We start from the raw sequence: 17,051 nt of genomic DNA on the forward strand, positions 1-17,051 counted from the left end.
GGCCGTTTATGGCGATTATTGTGTCTTTTTTTCGTACAAACCAATTGTTCAATTTCTGACCTTTGAGCTAATCTGCCCGGACGGTAGATTATGCACTAGTGTATGGACTAAAGTGTACAAAAATTTTGTATTAACATGCACACGCTACTTTACACTTCGTAAATGCTACAAGGCTATTCTCGTATTTTTTTCACTATTTCTCGTATTTTTTTTTGACTTCAGATTGTACACAATACCGGTTACAAATTTTAAGAATAAAATTACGCAAATGATATACAGTATACACAGTTTACATAAAAGCAGTAGTTTGGTTAATTATATTTTGTTACTATGACATTTTTGTACCAAATAACAAAATATATTTCATGTGCATGCTCCGTTAAAATAAATCGGGTAATTCCCGTTTGGTGAAATCCCGCTGCACAATGACAATGCACATGTGCTGATTATAAATGTTGTTTGGGAATTGTGCTTGACAAGTTGATACAATTTTTGATCAATGGCTGCGTTTTTCGGTGAAGTTTTGCCAGTAATATCCCGTGCTGTAGAGGACGAGGAAAGTGAAGATGAATTCATGTAAGTTTTAATAATTACTTTGTTGCCATAAATAGAAAAGATTGTTGGCTAATTTTCTCTCACATATGTATCAAAACACTTAAATTGGATCTTATTTAAAGGACTAAGAATAAATGTAAAAGTATTCCGACACAGTTTAATGACTTTTGCTACACTTGTAGTGATGAAAATGGCAACTCCAATACCAATAAACACAAATAATGTATATTTAGCATAACATGTGTTGTGTTCGTGTGACTGAATGCAAAAAAATTACTGCTTGAAATTCAGAAGCAACACACAACATGCACAATAGTAAATCTAAAGCACAGACTAAAAAGTTATTGTCTACATCACAAGTTAGAATAGGGGAAAAATAATATAAACCATACTTTCATTACTTTTGCATTTCAACCACTATCTATTATGAAACTATTACCATACCAACATAGAAGTTAAAAAAGTTACACAGTTCGTGTGAATGTACTTCCAAGTTACTAAACTATATTATCAAAAAACAACATATTACTTGCTATGAAAGCCACATAAGTTAAACAAAGCTTTTATTACACACCCAAACTGCAATCGACGCGTCACAACACTACTTGTATTAGTTGTAACATCTTGATGCTAGAACTCTCTTTGTTAGCTTCATTTGGACCCAGAATACATCAAATACGGTTTAATAAAGGCAGGAACTGTGAGGCAAAAGCACAATGTGTTGAAACAGTGGTGCGCCAAAAAAATAAAAAATAAAAGTGAGCTGTGAGCTGGAAAAGGTTGGGAAGCACTGGTTTACAGTATGGTGTATCGTTAGTTCTTTGTACTTTTGTCATAGAAATCCTGAATTTATATGGAAACCATCTGATGATTCTGGATCTAAACAGTTTTCACCAAACTGGCTGGTAATGGCTGTAGGTGCAGTTCCTGCAGGTAGTGTTGACATGGTTGATTTGTGTTTAATTTTTTTGTATAACCTTTGCCAACCCATTGTTTTTTTAGGTTTTTTACAGTGTCATATGGAATTAACGAACTCATTAGGAAACATAGTAGAAATTAATGATTCTAAAGGTAATGGGTATTATTTGTATATTTATTTATCTAAAATATTTGGTAGATCAACCATTGATTAGCTTATGCTTAGTTTTGTACTTCCACAATTTTGCTGGAGCATTTTTGATCTTTGATATAAAACTACAAGCACAAGAGATTTGGGTTTTATTAGTATATTTAAATCCCTTACAGTTTCTTAATCAGAGAAACATTAGATATGTGAAAGTCAAGAATTTAGTTTGTTTTGTTGTAATCCCTGGTGGGTAATGCCTGACTGCATTATGCCCACAAGAAGTCTGCTATCGATGTGCCTGTTTTATTGTAAGTCTGTTAGATCATTTTTAATTTGCTTTTGGAATTTATTGTATTTTTAATTGAGTTTCTCTGTTTGGTGCAGCGGTTCCCAAACTGGGGTCCGCGGTCCTTTAGGGCAGAGGTCCGCAAATAGTGGGTCGCGACCCAAATTTGTGTCGCGAGACCTTCCAGTCTGGGTCGCAAAATATTTTAAATTTTCCATGAATATAAGCATCGCATCTATAGTATTAATGAACTTTCAGCTTTTTCAACCAAATTATTATTGCATTGTTCATATGACTACGTAACTGTTACATGCAGTTTATGTAACAATGCAATAAGTTAAGCGTACCTCCGCAAGTAGTCATGCTTTTCTGTTACCATTTTGCTGAATAAATACGTTCGTTTACCTACTGTTTTATGTGCTGAGTTTCGCTTTATTTTGTGCAAGAAAATAGCAACTGACAAAGGCATAATAGCAGTCTTAGTATTGGTATCTGGTTGATTCGTATTTTCCACAAACTTACATGCTAACAAAATGCTTGGGTCGCGATAATTTGGAGCAATTTTTTTAGGGTGGCGCCAAAAAGTATTTGCGGACCCCTGCTTTAGGGGTCCGTGAGGCAATTTTGAGGGGACCACGAAGTAAAGTAATTCTATAATCTTATTTAACGTCAGTTTGTGCCACTGAAAAAGTTTAAATCAAGAGAATTGAGAAATCGACTGTCTCCATTGCTAAACAATAGCCTATATTGAATGACAACTGTCAAAAATGCAATTGTTCGTGCACAATCGTACTGCTTTTTGTCTTGTCTGTAATGTCACAAGCTGTCTTTAGAGTTTAGATCGTTATTATGCGCAATTTTGCATAACTAGCGAAAATCCTGCATTTATTTTTCGTTTTTCTGAAATACACATTCCAGCTTAAGGACCGCGAGCCCTCGAAATAATGGCAAAGGGACCGTTTTGACAAAATAATGAACAAGTTTGGGAACCACTGGTTTGGTGCGATGTTGCTTAAGTTTTTGCTCAGGGTACACAAGTGGTCAAAGCAGGATTGGAACCCACAACCTTGTGAGCATAAGATGGTTGTGCTAATCACTCTGTCATCTTGGTGCAATGAAAACTTATATCTGATGTGTGGTTGCATTTACTTGGAATTTTTTTAACTACCTGACAATTCTGACATTGCCAGCCTAGATTGTGATTTGTGTTCATTATAGAAGTAGTATTTTAAATGAAATATTTAAAAATATATATTAACCATTATTTTTATTTCACAAAACTGTTTGTAGAAAAAACAATCATTGGTTTTTACTCAAGCACATGTGGCAAAGTGATTTACTGCATCTCATCTACATATATTCTGCCGGACAAGCTATGGTGCCTGATTCAAAAGGTAGTGTTAGTCTCTCCTAACAATCATATTGCAAAGTTGATCCTAATACTTTGTCTACGAATCCAACCCTCTTTTTTATAGGTTTTTGAAGTTGTGCATTGTGGTGAGAACACACAAGTATGCTTGCTGGATGCAGACACTGTTTACAATTACCATACACATTCAATTGCCAAACTGTCTTTGCCATTTTTGCGCCACTTGAAAACTTCCAAGCACCCTGATGTACCTGACATAGATGCACTTTCACAACCCAACATGGCTAAAGGATTAACTGCAGCAGGTATGGTTTTCTGATTTGAATGTAGTTTGTAGTAATGCACCAAATCAGTTAAGTTTGGTTCATAGTGAAAACAAATATTAGGCTGTTTGTGCGTTTGGAGTGGACAGACTGAAAGTTTTATTAGTTTTTAGGTTATTCTGCAGATTGTTAGACTGTGTGGTGTGCAATTAGGTAGAATAGACATGCTTTGCAGTTTAAATTGGGTTTCTCAAAAGATTTGTTATTTGCCGAATCCCAACAAAACGTTTAGCCGAAGCTTAATCTTAAAGTAAAAATGGCTAATTTGGTAAACCTTATATCCAGTACATTACTAGTTTATATTTTTTTGCAGTGATGTCATACTGCCAGCTCAACAAGATTGCAGCAGCTTTGTACATCTGCTACACTGAAACAGTTCTACCAGATGCTGCCACACTTCTTGCTTTTAGTAAACTAACTGGCGAAGAACCATTCAAGACCAGCAAAGTGGTAAGTAGAATACAAAAGCAAACCCGATATTGATAGCTCTATTAATTACTTAAAATAATGATAAAATGTGGCATCAAAGTTGAATTCTGCTTGCACCTATCAGTAATGTCCGAGCAAGGGCCGTTATATTTGTCAATGTGTATAGTGTTTTTGGATAATTTGCATTTAAAATACCAAATGAATATTCCTGGTTTTTGATACAATTCATATACCAGTTGTTAATATTGCTACTACTGCTGCAATTACAGTTTGCTGACAGGTTTAAAAAGCCAGCAAAACACAAATTTTAAAAATAATGAACTTATGTTGCAGCCTAAAGAGGAATCACTGTCAAGAATCAAGCTGTATCTTCAATCACCAGCAAACAACCAAACTCTGTACATATAAAACACAGCAAATATATCAAAGAAATGGAGTTTATTTGCCCTAACGCACTTCTGGGCAGGAATCGATCTACACAACCCAAATGAAAGCAGCATTTCAAGTCATAAGACTATTTTTTCCAAGTTCAGGGTCAAGTGAAGTTCAAAGTTCACTTGAAATTCCATGAAATCAAAGAAGTCCTTGTCTCTGAAGATCATCAAATGTTTTCTTTGTCACTACATTACCAGCAGAGTCCTCAAATTCTTCTTCATGCTCTGGGTTCCATCGTTCAGAGTTCTTAGTTTGTTTTATTTTGGTCCACACTAAAATATTGGTGTTGTATATGTTAGAAACGAATCACATACCAATAGTGAGGTTAAGCTTTTATCTTTACAAATAAACAAACAATGACTCAGAATTGGACACTGTCAGACAAAAACTATGATGTCATGGTGTAGCACTGATTTTGTATGTGCTGGTATTTAGAATAAGAGACTTCTATTCTATGTGTATAGCCAAAAGAAGAAGCAGGAGTTGTTAGCTGCTCCAGAGCGTTGCAGGCAGATTACAGGTTATAACTTTTTGCCAAGTGAAATATAACTAATAATTCAGCAGTTGCGAACAAATCACTTTAGGACTTACTAACCATATGTATTTTTAGAATTATGGCATAAATACAGCCTACGCCTTCAAATAATATGTTGATTTCAATGACTTGCTTGAACATTAGATGCATAATAACAAGTTATTCACTGGTGTGGCATGTGGGGTAAAATAAAAATATCTGAAAATTAGGACTTACAGGCAAGTGCATCCTCAATTTGAGTGACATTGGCAAAGTGAGCAGTGTTCGGAATTCCAAGACATCTCATTCCATGGGCATGTCTCCATTCCTATAAACAGGAAAGCCACATAGAATTTGTACTTGTAATCGCACTGTGTTATCCCTCAGTTATAAAAAAGTACATTTGTTAAAGTAATTATTCGATTATATTTGTTGATTTGATTAAAATTTAAAAACACATTGATTTTAGAAACAAAAAGTCGCATACTGAAAAATGTCTCTGAAATGCCTTCGGCCCCCTGTAGGTTTGATTTCCACATATTTCACAATTGTAGTTGATGTTTAGGCCATGCAGCTTGTACAGCCAGTAGGGAATCGGTTTTCCATCCCAGCCAAGAGGTAAGTTCTTAGGGTTGTAAATAATCTCATCTTCTTCATCATCACTGTCACTCTCTGTATAAAATGAACAGCTTATGGATTTTTTTACAATTAAGGGGCCTAATGCTCTCAATCATTGGGCCCCTTTAAGCTAATTAGTTGGACCAAACTCGGCATAATATTGGATGATGGGTTGATCTGAGCAAAGCCAGAAACCAAGCACTAGGTACTGAGCATCAAAAACAAAGGTGCTCAGTACAGTAGAGTTTCTTTCCCGGGATCCCAGACAATTTCAGCAAAAGAGAAAATCCCGAGATATCCAGGGACAAAAATTGATTGCTTTTTAAGTCGCACTCTTCAACCAGGGGTGCGAAACCCACAGAGTTTCCGTGAATTAAAGGATTTCCCGAGGTTTCATGTAACAATTCAAACAGGAATGATAAATAATTCTGTTGTTGCGAACATTACAACAGTGTTAGAACCCACGTTATAGCTATTTAGTTTGTCAAATTCGCGTTATAGCTCTCTCTTTAAAAATTCCAAGACGACCAAGTGGTTATAGCACCATCGATGTGTGTCACAAGCTTGTGGGTTCTAATCCTATCTCGGTAGCTTTGTTTCCCTGAGCAAAAAACTTGAGCGGCATTGCCCCAACCCAGTGGAACATGATGAGTTGAACTAAATTGGACTCATCAACCGCCTTAATCGAAAACTGATTTCAATAAAAAAAAATTATTTTAATTTTAAAAATATTTTTAAACTTGGAATATAACAGGCAGCTCTACGGCGGCCTCTAACATGGCGGTGAACATAATGCATTTATGCTTAGCCGGCCCACTAACAATAAAAAATTAAGCAAACAAACAAATGTTTTAAATTTGACAAAAATCGAATAAAATCCCGGGATTTCCCGGGATTAAGGTTGTTTTTGTCCCGGAATCCCGGGATAAGCCAAAGTGGCAAATTTGAGAAACCCTAGTGCTCAGCCAAACAGTTGCACAAACTGACCAGAGCATTATATTTGTGTGTTCATACCCTGCTAACATATGAAACTAGTGAACGAATAGGTATCCAAGAACATAAATGACTGTGGTTTTAAATGCGTTAGATGGTGGTACTGGGGCATGTACAGCTTAATACACAGCAGGAGAAGTAAGGGACTTTGGAAAGTTACAAACTAGCATCGAAATGTTTGTGATGTTACAATGCATTGGTCACTGAACATTACTGTGAGATGCTCGGTGTTCGACCAAACAGAACACTTGCAGTTTTAGGCCATCCCTAATTCTGGATCATTCTATTATTTAAGGCAGTGGTTCTTAACCAGGGGTACGTGTACCCCTTGGGGGTACGAAGCATCAAAGCAGGGGGTACGACATGCAGGGTGAAATTATATGCTATTTAATTATAAGCATATTTATGAAGAATGCGTAACAAGTTACTTTGTTATATATCTAGAACGGGTTAGTTTTGTCCTACTTACAATAGTGTTTTCATGCATGCATGCATTCAACACCCAAGTTATAAATACACTAAGTTTAATTCCTATTATTACAATTATATTTACTTTCGTCGGCCATTGTTGAAAGGGGTACGAGAAAATTTTATGAAAGCTCAAAGGGTACGAGTGCGAAAAAGGTTAAGAAACACTGATTTAAGGTGTACACTGTCATATTCACCTGACACAACTTCTTCTCCTTCATCTTCTCTTTCATTTTCGGTCCTCGCTTGTCGTCGTTGCACATTTTCACGAGTGGCCTGCCTCTGTTCGCTTAGCAGCTCCATTAAGTGGTAGACCTGGGCTTCCAAAAATGCAATGTCTTTGCCCCTGTTGGGATCTTCCCTAAACAAAGTTAAAAGATCAAACATCAAAGCCAATTGTGAAGTCCTAGGAGTCACACTTTTTAAGGTGGGATTGGAGTCAGAGTTTTTTTAGGTGACTCAAACTTTTAGCCAAGTTTTTGGAAAAACCATAATAAATTGTGCAAAGCCAACATTTAGGCTGGTCTATGAAAATTAGCAAGCTGAAAAGGCCTTTTTGTGATGCACTTTTTAATTGAACATCAATCTTTAAAAAAATCTTTAAATACGACGATGCCACTTTTTTACTCAGAAATTGTCAAATGTTTTTAGTTGCAGTTATAGTCAGTATACTTAAATTAATTCGCGTTAAATATTTTTCAACAGTGGAGTCTGAATTGAAAATTTATCGGACTTCACAACACTGCTTAAGGCACAGATTTTTGCATAATATTGCAGTTACCACTGTTATATGACAACAGTACTTACTTTTTTGACTGTTTGTTTTTGGCAAAAAGTGATGGTTTCAGTTCATCCATGGTCCTGCCTTTTGTACTAAATAATCTCTCCGCTCGTTGATCAAGGGTGCCCCCACACTTAAGATTGAGCGCCATTAGTGCAGATTTCAGTCGATCCAGCCCAAGTGAAGCTAATTCCTATTAACATAGTCTTGTCATTGATGTGAGGTTTTGCTCAAACATCTTTATGATTTAGCTTTCCAATTTATGAATTTTTTTTACACTAATAAATGCAAAGTAGTACTGTTTTGATATTTGGCATTGCCTAACAGCTGCATACTGCAGTTAACACTTTTAAACCATGTTTTGAAAGCAATACTTCTAAAAACAAGTTTAGTTGTATACAAAAAAATAATAATTTAAACCTGCATGCCTGATACAACTTCCAATTTGTAGTTACAGCTTCCAATTTGTAGTTACAGTTTTTTTAATAGTGAATTTTCATCAAACAGTTTTTGCAATGTTTAGACACAAAATACATTTGGCACCAGCCATTGGCACACACAACTCACATCGGCAGAGGAAAAAGCACTCAGATCAAGATGTGCTCCTGAGTGAGCCATCGCACTTCCCGCCTCTTTGCCCCAACCAGGAAAGTCGGCCTTCTCCCATTCTTCCTCAAAAGATTTTTCTACTTTCTTGTATTCCTCTTTTAGGTCGAGTAGTGGCTTCACCCGCTGGCAGAATGATATCAGATAATCCAATAAAGCTCCAATGTAACTGTAAGTAATTAAAATGTTTCATATAATCCGGATCTTTGTACAATTTTGACAAAACTTGAGGTACAAGTGATTTAAAATCTGATAAGGCTTGAAATAATTGACATAGGTTAATCTGGATCTTCGCCTAATCTGGACAATATTTTGGTCCAAAATGGGCCTGGATTAACCAAGGTTTACTGTATACTGTAAACAACCCAAACAGATAAATATATATTTACACAAATGGTGAGTCCATTTTATCAAGACAAGCCCCAAGAATTTTTTTTTAAGTGAGACATTATAGAACCTGTGGGTTAAGTGATGGGCAATATGGGTTGCAAATTACAGTGTATTACTTCAACACCTAATGATAATTGTGTACGGCAGTGGTTCTCAAACTTTTTTACCATGCGGCGCATTAAAGAACGAAAATTTCCTTCCGCGGCACACTTCGCAGGGAAACACAACAGAAGTTGATCATAAGCTTATAATTAAGTTAACTTTCAACTTTATTGTGGTGGGTAAGGATGCTTTTTATTACCAATAACAAAATATGGGCTTTAAAACCTTGTTATGCGCACCAGTATTTCGCCGTAAAGGCCTAAAACACTAGGGAATGTATTTGCACTTCAAAAAAGAAAATATTTCGCGGCACACTTGGATATCTCTCACGGCACACTAGTGTGCCGCGGCACACAGTTTGAGAATCACTGGTGTACGGTTATAACAATTTTGTAGCAGTTACATGACCAAATATGGGAACAAATCCACCTAAACAATTTTTTTCCATTATATAGTACAAGATCTGTACAAAATTGAAACAAAATGGTATATATTGAAAACTGCAAATTGTTACCACAGTATTTACATAAAACCATTTTGATATCCAATCATAGTACATAATTTAAAAAGTACACATGAATAGTAAACTTACTTTTTATAGGATTTGTTTTTCTTGTCTCTTGAAATTTCGAAGAGTTTGTCAAAATTTTCAAGGTATCGTACATAACTTATTTTTTCAACACCTTTAATATTGATGAACTTAGAATAACATTCATGCAAGTCCAGAAACTTGCCATATGACTCTTCATCTGAAAATTGAACCAGATCTGCAAAATAATACATCACAGTAATTGGTAACACTTATTTAATTTCAGACAACCAGGAATTTAAAATTGACAACTAAGATTAACAAAGCCTACTTGAACTTAAGCGAGCAATTTTCAATTTCAATTGCCTATGTTAAAATACAATAGGGAGTTCAGCCAATGCAACAAATACATACTATTCATGTCATCTGTTGGATTTTCTCTTGCTTTTTCAAGCTCATCAAACTCCATTGACATTGGCACAAAAATTTCATCTGGGTGTTTACGATGGAAGTCCTTTATTTCTTTTAGGCGTTTGTAAAATTCTTGAAATTCATTTGGTCCAGCAATTGCCTGTGTAAAAAGTTACAGTGGCGTGAAACTGTATACAAAGTACAGCATAGAAGTTGTTTAGGTCCAATACACGTTTTCAGTCTAAAACTAGAACCTAATGTTTTACACCACAAATATATATATATATATATATATGTACTACTGACACAATTTTACATACATCACTTTATATATATATTTGTCATAAACACCTTAGATCCCCAAAGGTTGAATCATGTGATAAATAAGCACCCCTAGATAATATTTAATGCAAAAACAACAAAACAGGGTGATTTTAAAATAACAATATTTGCTCTGTATGAGTACAGTTTGGGACTCCTAATGATCATGATTGAGTATTGGCTACAATACAAGACCAAGGAACCATTTTTTAAATGTTAAGATCGAGATACCTTAACTTCATCCTTTCTCATGTCATCTTTGTCCAAATAGAGATCAGTGAGTGTGGATGCAACCTCTGAAGTCCTCTGTAAAAATTAGGAAATGTTGTTACTGTACAAACAGGCAAAAAAGTAAGCACAACATCCCATACCCCTATTGAAGCCAAACAATAGGTTTCCATAATTTTTAAATATTCAAATAAACAAATGAAAAAAAGATCGGAACTGTGATGTTGCTCATAAATATGAACAGTCATGAGGCTTTGATCTTGTTTTTGCATTTAACGTTTTAATGATGATTATAAACTAGAGTTCCCTCTCGAGAAATTTCGAAAAAATCGGGTCTCGATTCTCGAGAAATAAATAAGAATTTGTCAAGAAAAATTACGTCACGAGCGGACTGGGTACATAACTTTCTTATTTTGCTTACGAAACAGCAATTTTTAATGTGCGTTGCCACTAAACTTTCACCTTTCTCAGGCAGTAGTCACACCTGGTCGCGGAAGATCTATAACAGTTGCTTCGGTTTTTACTGGTTTGCTACCAAATCACTACTTGCTATCGGTACTAGAAGCAAAAAAATACACAATCGGAAATTTTTTGGTTCGTTTTTGTTAGAAAATTGGCTTAAATAAAAAATAGAGAAATGGATTTTTAATTTCTCATTTTTTGAAAAAGTCGAGAAATAGAGGTACCCTATTATGAACCATTCATACTGCTCTGGAATCATTGATGAAGGCAACAAAAAGAACTTACATCCATGAGAAGTTTCAAGCGATGGTCAGAATTGATATTTTCACGGAGCTGAAAAAACATGTTTTTGTTGATTACAAACATGATTACAAACAGCATGTAAAATTTTACATTTGTTTTAGTGTTTTATACATTAAAAATGTAAAAAAAATATTAGAATTTTCACAATCACTTCAACTTACATTATTTATAATTTTCGCTTATTGGTTTTTTATACCATCATAACAAAAACAAAAAGTTTATATTTGTAAGCAGCATACCGTGGTCTTCGTATGCAAAGACTCTTTTCTCATTGCATCCATCAGTCGTTCCTTCTCTTCATGTAGTCGCCGTTGTTGTTCCAAAATAGTCTCCATATTGAACTTGATTATTGGCCTTGATTTTAGGCTTTTATTTTTTACAAAGATATTGGTACAAGAATAGCTGCGGGCAGGCTTGCAGCCGAAATCCAAAGTTTCTAATATTACGGGCTACGGCTATGTATTTTTATTTAGTTTGAACCACTTTGGAAGTCAAGTCAACAACTACAAAAAATAAGACCATGAATTGCTTGAGCAACTTTACTATTCAATCCAATACAAAACGTATTCACAGCGTCATGGCGCTAAACGTAACAATATATTCACACGTATCGATACCACATGCGTATCACTTTTCTTAAGTTTACGGTAAAACAAAACAGAAACGAGCAATAAGTTCTACACATTGAACAATTTAAAAAAGGTAAAATATAATACACATGTGAAAGAAGTTTGCAGTATGGGGGTCGTCTTTTTTATGTGCACTGTTCACGAATCAGTGTAAAATTTTTTGTGACGTTTGCCGTAAAAAGTTTGTGTATTTTGTTGTTTGTTGAAACTCTGATCTTATGTTTTTGGGGAGATATTTTATGGCAAACCGTCTTCTTTATTTGTTTGTGTGATGTAGTATGTTTGTGTAAATTAAAACTTTATGTTTAAATAGAGTCTGACCGGCGTTCACGCTGTTGATTTTCGTGTTGGCTTCACTGGACCGTGTCAATTCACATGGACATGGGTCTTTCCAAAGTCTATCTATCAAACACAAGTTGTCGCACGAGAATTCATGGAGCGTGAAATGGGGCGACTTTGCACGCTTTTAACAACGCAAAGGATAGGGTTTTGGATGTTTTTTTCAATAACCTGGCTTAACGACTAAATATTTTTTATTTCTAAATTGCCTTGCTGACAAGAAAATTTATGCGTGACGTAAAAATGACGTCATTGGTTGCCAGGCAACGCACAATGTTTGCAGGAAAGCAGTTTTATTGGCACGAGTTTAGCGAAAAAAATTTTCTGCATCGTTTGCTAGCAAATTTGTGAATAAAGTGTAGTAAATATAAATGATCCCGACCGTTTTTAGTAATAAAAAATGTTGATTGTACAGATATTTCAAAAACTTAGAAATATAAGTGTTAACCAAAGCAGTTTGTTTATCAAAGTTATACTTTTTAAAGTCTTTATTTAGGTTAACGGTATACTTATTTTTTTGCTACTGGAAAAAGTGCAAACCTACATAAATTTGCAATACATTTAACAGTTCTATGATAAGATGAATAAAGTGTTCATATATATAAACTTGCAACTTAAAATAGTAAAAAAAGTGGTTTGGTGGCCAGTTAAGTGCACCAATATAATGAAGAAACTGGTGGATGGGTGGGCTTTTAAAAGAACAAGCCGTTGATTTCAAAGTATCCTTACTGAAGAAGAATTATCTAGTGTCCCATCGCACCAAACCTGTGTAAGAAGTTGCTGTTTGGCATGGCTCCTGGCTTGCAATACCAACAGGCATATAGACTCAGAAAAAAGTAAAACATAAATGCCAATGTTTTATTTTGCAACAATTTTGATTAAAACAGACACAAATAATGACATAAAATAGTAATGCATAACAAGATGGAAAGACAAATAACATTCATTGATTTACATGTAATTTTGTGACATTTAGAAGGCTGACAGAGGATCTATTGGACTTCATGTAACTACTGTGTTTGAGTTTATGAAGCTTTAAAAAAACATGTCATACTGTGCAGTGTGTCTCTTAAGTTTTGACTTTTTTGATTTTATGGAATCACCAATTTTGAAAAATGCTAATAATTCTTGCATGTTATTTTATGCCCTTAATGAAATCATTTGGATTTTTTGTGATATCCTCACATAACATGTATTGTGGGAAGTATCAGCTGAAACTGAAATAAATGAAAAAAGTGCCACTTTGGATGCAAAATTTCCCACGAGACTTTTTGTGCTGTACAGGTGAATAGATTCAAGAAGATTTAACAATTTTGTTGATATTGGTTGTTTTATGCATCAATGTTAGTTGTATTTGTTTATATTGCATTTTTTCTTGTGGTTGTGTTGCATATGACAGTACACATATTCAACATGGTATATAGACCTTAATTAATGCAATAAATATTTTTATCACTAAAAAGTGTGAAATATCTTTCAAAAAAATTAAAAAAAGAGGGAAAGATTGTGCAACACCTTTAAAGGTAGTACCAAAAGCTTTCAAAATTCAGTATGTGCTAAAAGCGTCAAAATGCAGTAAATAAACGATGACGTCACTATTACGTCATGACTTTTCTGACCTTGGAGGACCATGGTCAAACTATTTATTCCAATTTTAGATGAATATACATCACAACCTTTTTATCTTTCGGGACTTAAGTAGGCTACATGTATATCTACTGGAAAATTTACCCGCTAAAACCTAATTTAAACTCTATTTCATGTTCATCAGTTCCATTTAAACATTATAAGTTAAGCGTAGTTATATTTTTATTCAAATTTTGCAGAAATTGCAAAATCAAACACCGCAAAAGTATCCAAATTAATCATTTTATAAATCGGCCCCATAAGGCGCAATGCAAAATTCGCGCTAATTTCGCCCCATTTTCATCCCCACAACTTGTGTTTTCTATGGCGTGCGACGGTAAGCACTTTTTTCCAAGGAAAGCAGCCTGACTACCATGAATAAAAATGTACGCATTATGACGTCACATACCGTTGTAAACAAACTGGCGCCAGTTTGTGTTCTTGGTTTTAGGTAGCTAAGTTATATTGTGTACGCTCTCAAAAGGAGTTTGAGGTACTTATTAAACATTAAATGCGTAAAAACACTCCCATATAAAAGATTCAATGTTAGGGTTGATTCTGATGAAGTTTTGCTCCTACTCGTGAACTTCACTGTCCTGTTTTTTTAATATATATACTCGAACTATTTTATTCAACATCGAATTTTTAACACAGTTGGGAGACCCAGCCATATTGCGACTTAAATGACTAACAAAACGGAACTGTTCACCCTTTTTAAATGGAAACTTTTTCTGAGAAATGAAGACCACAAAGCTGTGCAAATGCCTTTATATTTTTGGTATAAACTCCACCCAGAACCTACTACACCATACACAATGTTTTGATCATGCATTAATATCCTAACATAAAACACAGTTTACTGGCTAGTTTGAAGCAAACATGTTTGCGATTTTCTTGAAAAAGCATTTAATCATACAATTGTAATTACAGAAGCCATATTTTTGTTTTAAACAAAAAAATCCATGTTTCACATTCTCTTTCACATTTCTGTTTTGTAACATTTTACTGTTTGTGCCAGTGCATTGCAAAAGGCTGTTTTATTCATAAATTAAACACACATAAAATATGAGTCCTTTAGTTATATAGAGTACAAGCCTGTGACTGTCATTAAAAAGGCAAATTAGGTAATCATATTGATTTTGAAATTGTATTGTAAATGAATCAATAAACAATCATCAGTTTTTCAAAAACTTCAGAAAGAAAATAAGGAATATTCATTTTTATTACAATATTAAACTGAAAGTATACAATTTGATTGAAATAGGTACAGTAAAATTTGACCGTAGTGAGAAGGTTTTTACCAACAAAAATACCAAAAACACATTTGCTGAAAGATGTGGCAGGTTTGTCAATTAGAACAAAAACCTCAAGTTATTTAGCTCCTGATGTTAATTAAACCTTAACTGAGTCTTCCTCACAAAATGTAAAAATAACCCAATAGTACCAAGAAAAAAATCTGCACTCGGCATGCATAAAACAGTTTCCATTATATAAACTATCTTCAAATGTCATTTGTGGTAAATATCATACAAGGAAAAAAAACTGTTTGTACTACTGTATTCGACAACCAAGCTCTAATTGGTTGGAGGAATGATTAATTTATCAATGGGTAATAACCAACACCCAGACAACATGTAATCTTTATTCTGACTGCCTGTAGAATGTAGACCAGTGGTTCTTAACCTTTTTTTCGCACCCCCCTGGGTTTTTTAATTATATAGAATAGATCTAACCAACCTTAATGATTCAGCATCCCCGCACCCCCTAGGAACAGTTCTCACACCCCTTGGGGGTACGAGAACCCTTGGTTAAGAACCCCTGATGTAGACATTGCTAAAGAAATACTAAACTTTTCAACAAAAATAAAACTACCATGGCAACAGATTTACATATTGTATGAGCAATAAATTTTGTACATTGGAAGAAAATTTAGTATAGCCATATACACTGCAAAAATACCCGCGCACAATTATCAGCCCGATAACACAGGCGTGCATGCTGGAGATTTTATGTGAGAGTGGGTTGCACAGAAAGAAAGTGTACTGCAAGTCTGCAACCAACAAAATCTGTATTAGAAAATAGAAAAAAAATGTATTTCTAGAAGTTGCACTTTTTTCAGTCATAAACACCATGCACTCACTGGATGACAATAGTAACTGACCAAATTTCTTGTTGATGCTATCATCTTGTGTAAACATCACCTCATTGCAAGAAGCATCTTTTACTTGTTTATGAGATCTGTTTATAAATTCAGAATCAATATTGATGTAAAAACCTGAACTTTCTAAATTAGTAACTAAAAGTTAAGTTTTTATGAAGAACACAGTATGTACTATTTTGAGTGAGTATTCATTTTTTAAGGCAAGGGTCTTTGGTTAACTGGACATTTTTAATGAAGCAAAATCCTTTCAAAAATTAGGGTTTTTTTCTGTTAACTTGTGAAGTTTCTGTTATTTATGTCTGTTCTTAATCTGACACAAAAAATATGTTTGTGTTCTGCCATCCGATACCTACCTCACACTTATTGGTTGATTTCTTGCCCCTGATTTCAACACCATTTTGTTGCTTTTGTAATTGGCAGACAAAATTGTTAAAGTTGAGCAATATGTTCCCAATGGTGATGGCCATGGCATGTCAGTCAGGAAAAAAGGTTTCGCCCATCAGAACCAAATGCTTTCACCAGTGGCTGACTTGATGACTTTAATGCTGTAGACTTAAAGGGCACATGACCTGTATTATACTATTTCAGTATACTATAAAATATTTTAAAATTTTAGTAAACTATAGTACAGTGTAGCTGTTCTTTATACAGTCTTTCTAAAAAAACTAACAAAAATACATTGTGTGATATTAAACAGGTTGCAGACGATGTTCGCGACTTTGCGCAAAATAAATTATAATTCAAAATGTTATCCGTAAAGTTCTTTTAACAAAAATAGTTGGTGCAGACTGCAGACTACATATCACATTATAACAAGAAGCCACAAAACCGGTATCACCACGCGCCAAATTGAAACCAACTACCATGACGGAAACAATCACCTGGCTATAGTTACCGTAGTCAGGCTGCATTCCTTGGAAAAAAGTGCTTACCGCGTGCGACAACTTGTGTTTTCTATGGATTTTGGGTCTTTCGGTTACAGATAGGCAGTTGATGGACATTGGACAATAATGCCAATTGCCAATGTACTACCTGCGTGATTTCGTGCCTCGCGGGAGATCTTCTTTGCGTTCTGATTATAATTATTTCACGTATGCTTAGCGACAA

At 34.7% G+C, this 17,051-nt stretch overlaps 3 protein-coding genes and 1 long non-coding RNA gene across 7 annotated transcripts; 2 read left to right on the forward strand and 2 right to left on the reverse strand.

Moving 5' to 3' along the window:
- The first annotated feature begins 369 nt into the window (after positions 1-369).
- On the forward strand, positions 370-4,830 carry LOC145232434 (proteasome assembly chaperone 1-like). The gene is made up of 7 exons (XM_080097055.1): positions 370-576; positions 1,394-1,488; positions 1,558-1,626; positions 3,198-3,301; positions 3,383-3,581; positions 3,913-4,049; positions 4,362-4,830. Exons 1-7 carry the CDS (start codon positions 500-502, stop codon positions 4,434-4,436), a joined length of 756 nt encoding a protein of 251 aa, XP_079953181.1. The 5' UTR covers positions 370-499; the 3' UTR covers positions 4,437-4,830.
- LOC145232429 (splicing factor 3A subunit 3-like) lies at positions 4,450-11,746 on the reverse strand. Its single transcript, XM_080097050.1, has 11 exons — positions 11,429-11,746; positions 11,172-11,219; positions 10,428-10,502; positions 9,879-10,035; positions 9,528-9,702; positions 8,405-8,612; positions 7,864-8,030; positions 7,254-7,417; positions 5,465-5,649; positions 5,215-5,305; positions 4,450-4,735 (listed from the first exon to the last, which is right to left on the reverse strand). The coding sequence occupies exons 1-11, from the start codon at positions 11,522-11,524 to the stop codon at positions 4,602-4,604; spliced, it is 1,500 nt and encodes a 499-aa protein (XP_079953176.1). The 5' UTR covers positions 11,525-11,746; the 3' UTR covers positions 4,450-4,601.
- Positions 11,747-14,120: 2,374 nt separating this feature from the next.
- LOC145232437 (uncharacterized) lies at positions 14,121-14,819 on the forward strand. The gene is made up of 2 exons (XR_013860876.1): positions 14,121-14,234; positions 14,438-14,819. It is a non-coding gene; the product is annotated as an uncharacterized LOC145232437 (long non-coding RNA).
- Positions 14,820-14,911: 92 nt separating this feature from the next.
- LOC145232436 (uncharacterized) lies at positions 14,912-16,600 on the reverse strand. Of its 4 annotated transcripts, none has more exons than XM_080097058.1 (3): positions 16,298-16,594; positions 15,924-16,021; positions 14,912-15,833 (listed from the first exon to the last, which is right to left on the reverse strand). In XM_080097058.1, exons 1-3 carry the CDS (start codon positions 16,414-16,416, stop codon positions 15,652-15,654), a joined length of 399 nt encoding a protein of 132 aa, XP_079953184.1. In that variant the 5' UTR covers positions 16,417-16,594; the 3' UTR covers positions 14,912-15,651. The 4 variants fall into 4 exon arrangements, with proteins under 4 accessions (XP_079953184.1, XP_079953185.1, XP_079953187.1 ...); XM_080097059.1 differs by having other exon boundaries at positions 15,945-16,021; positions 16,298-16,592; XM_080097061.1 differs by having other exon boundaries at positions 15,660-15,849; positions 15,945-16,021; positions 16,298-16,600.
- Positions 16,601-17,051: the final 451 nt, after the last annotated feature.

The sequence above is a fragment of the Phallusia mammillata genome, chromosome 6 (assembly GCF_965637545.1).
Source record: "Phallusia mammillata chromosome 6, kaPhaMamm4.hap1.1, whole genome shotgun sequence".
In the NCBI taxonomy this organism is placed as follows: domain Eukaryota; kingdom Metazoa; phylum Chordata; class Ascidiacea; order Phlebobranchia; family Ascidiidae; genus Phallusia; species Phallusia mammillata.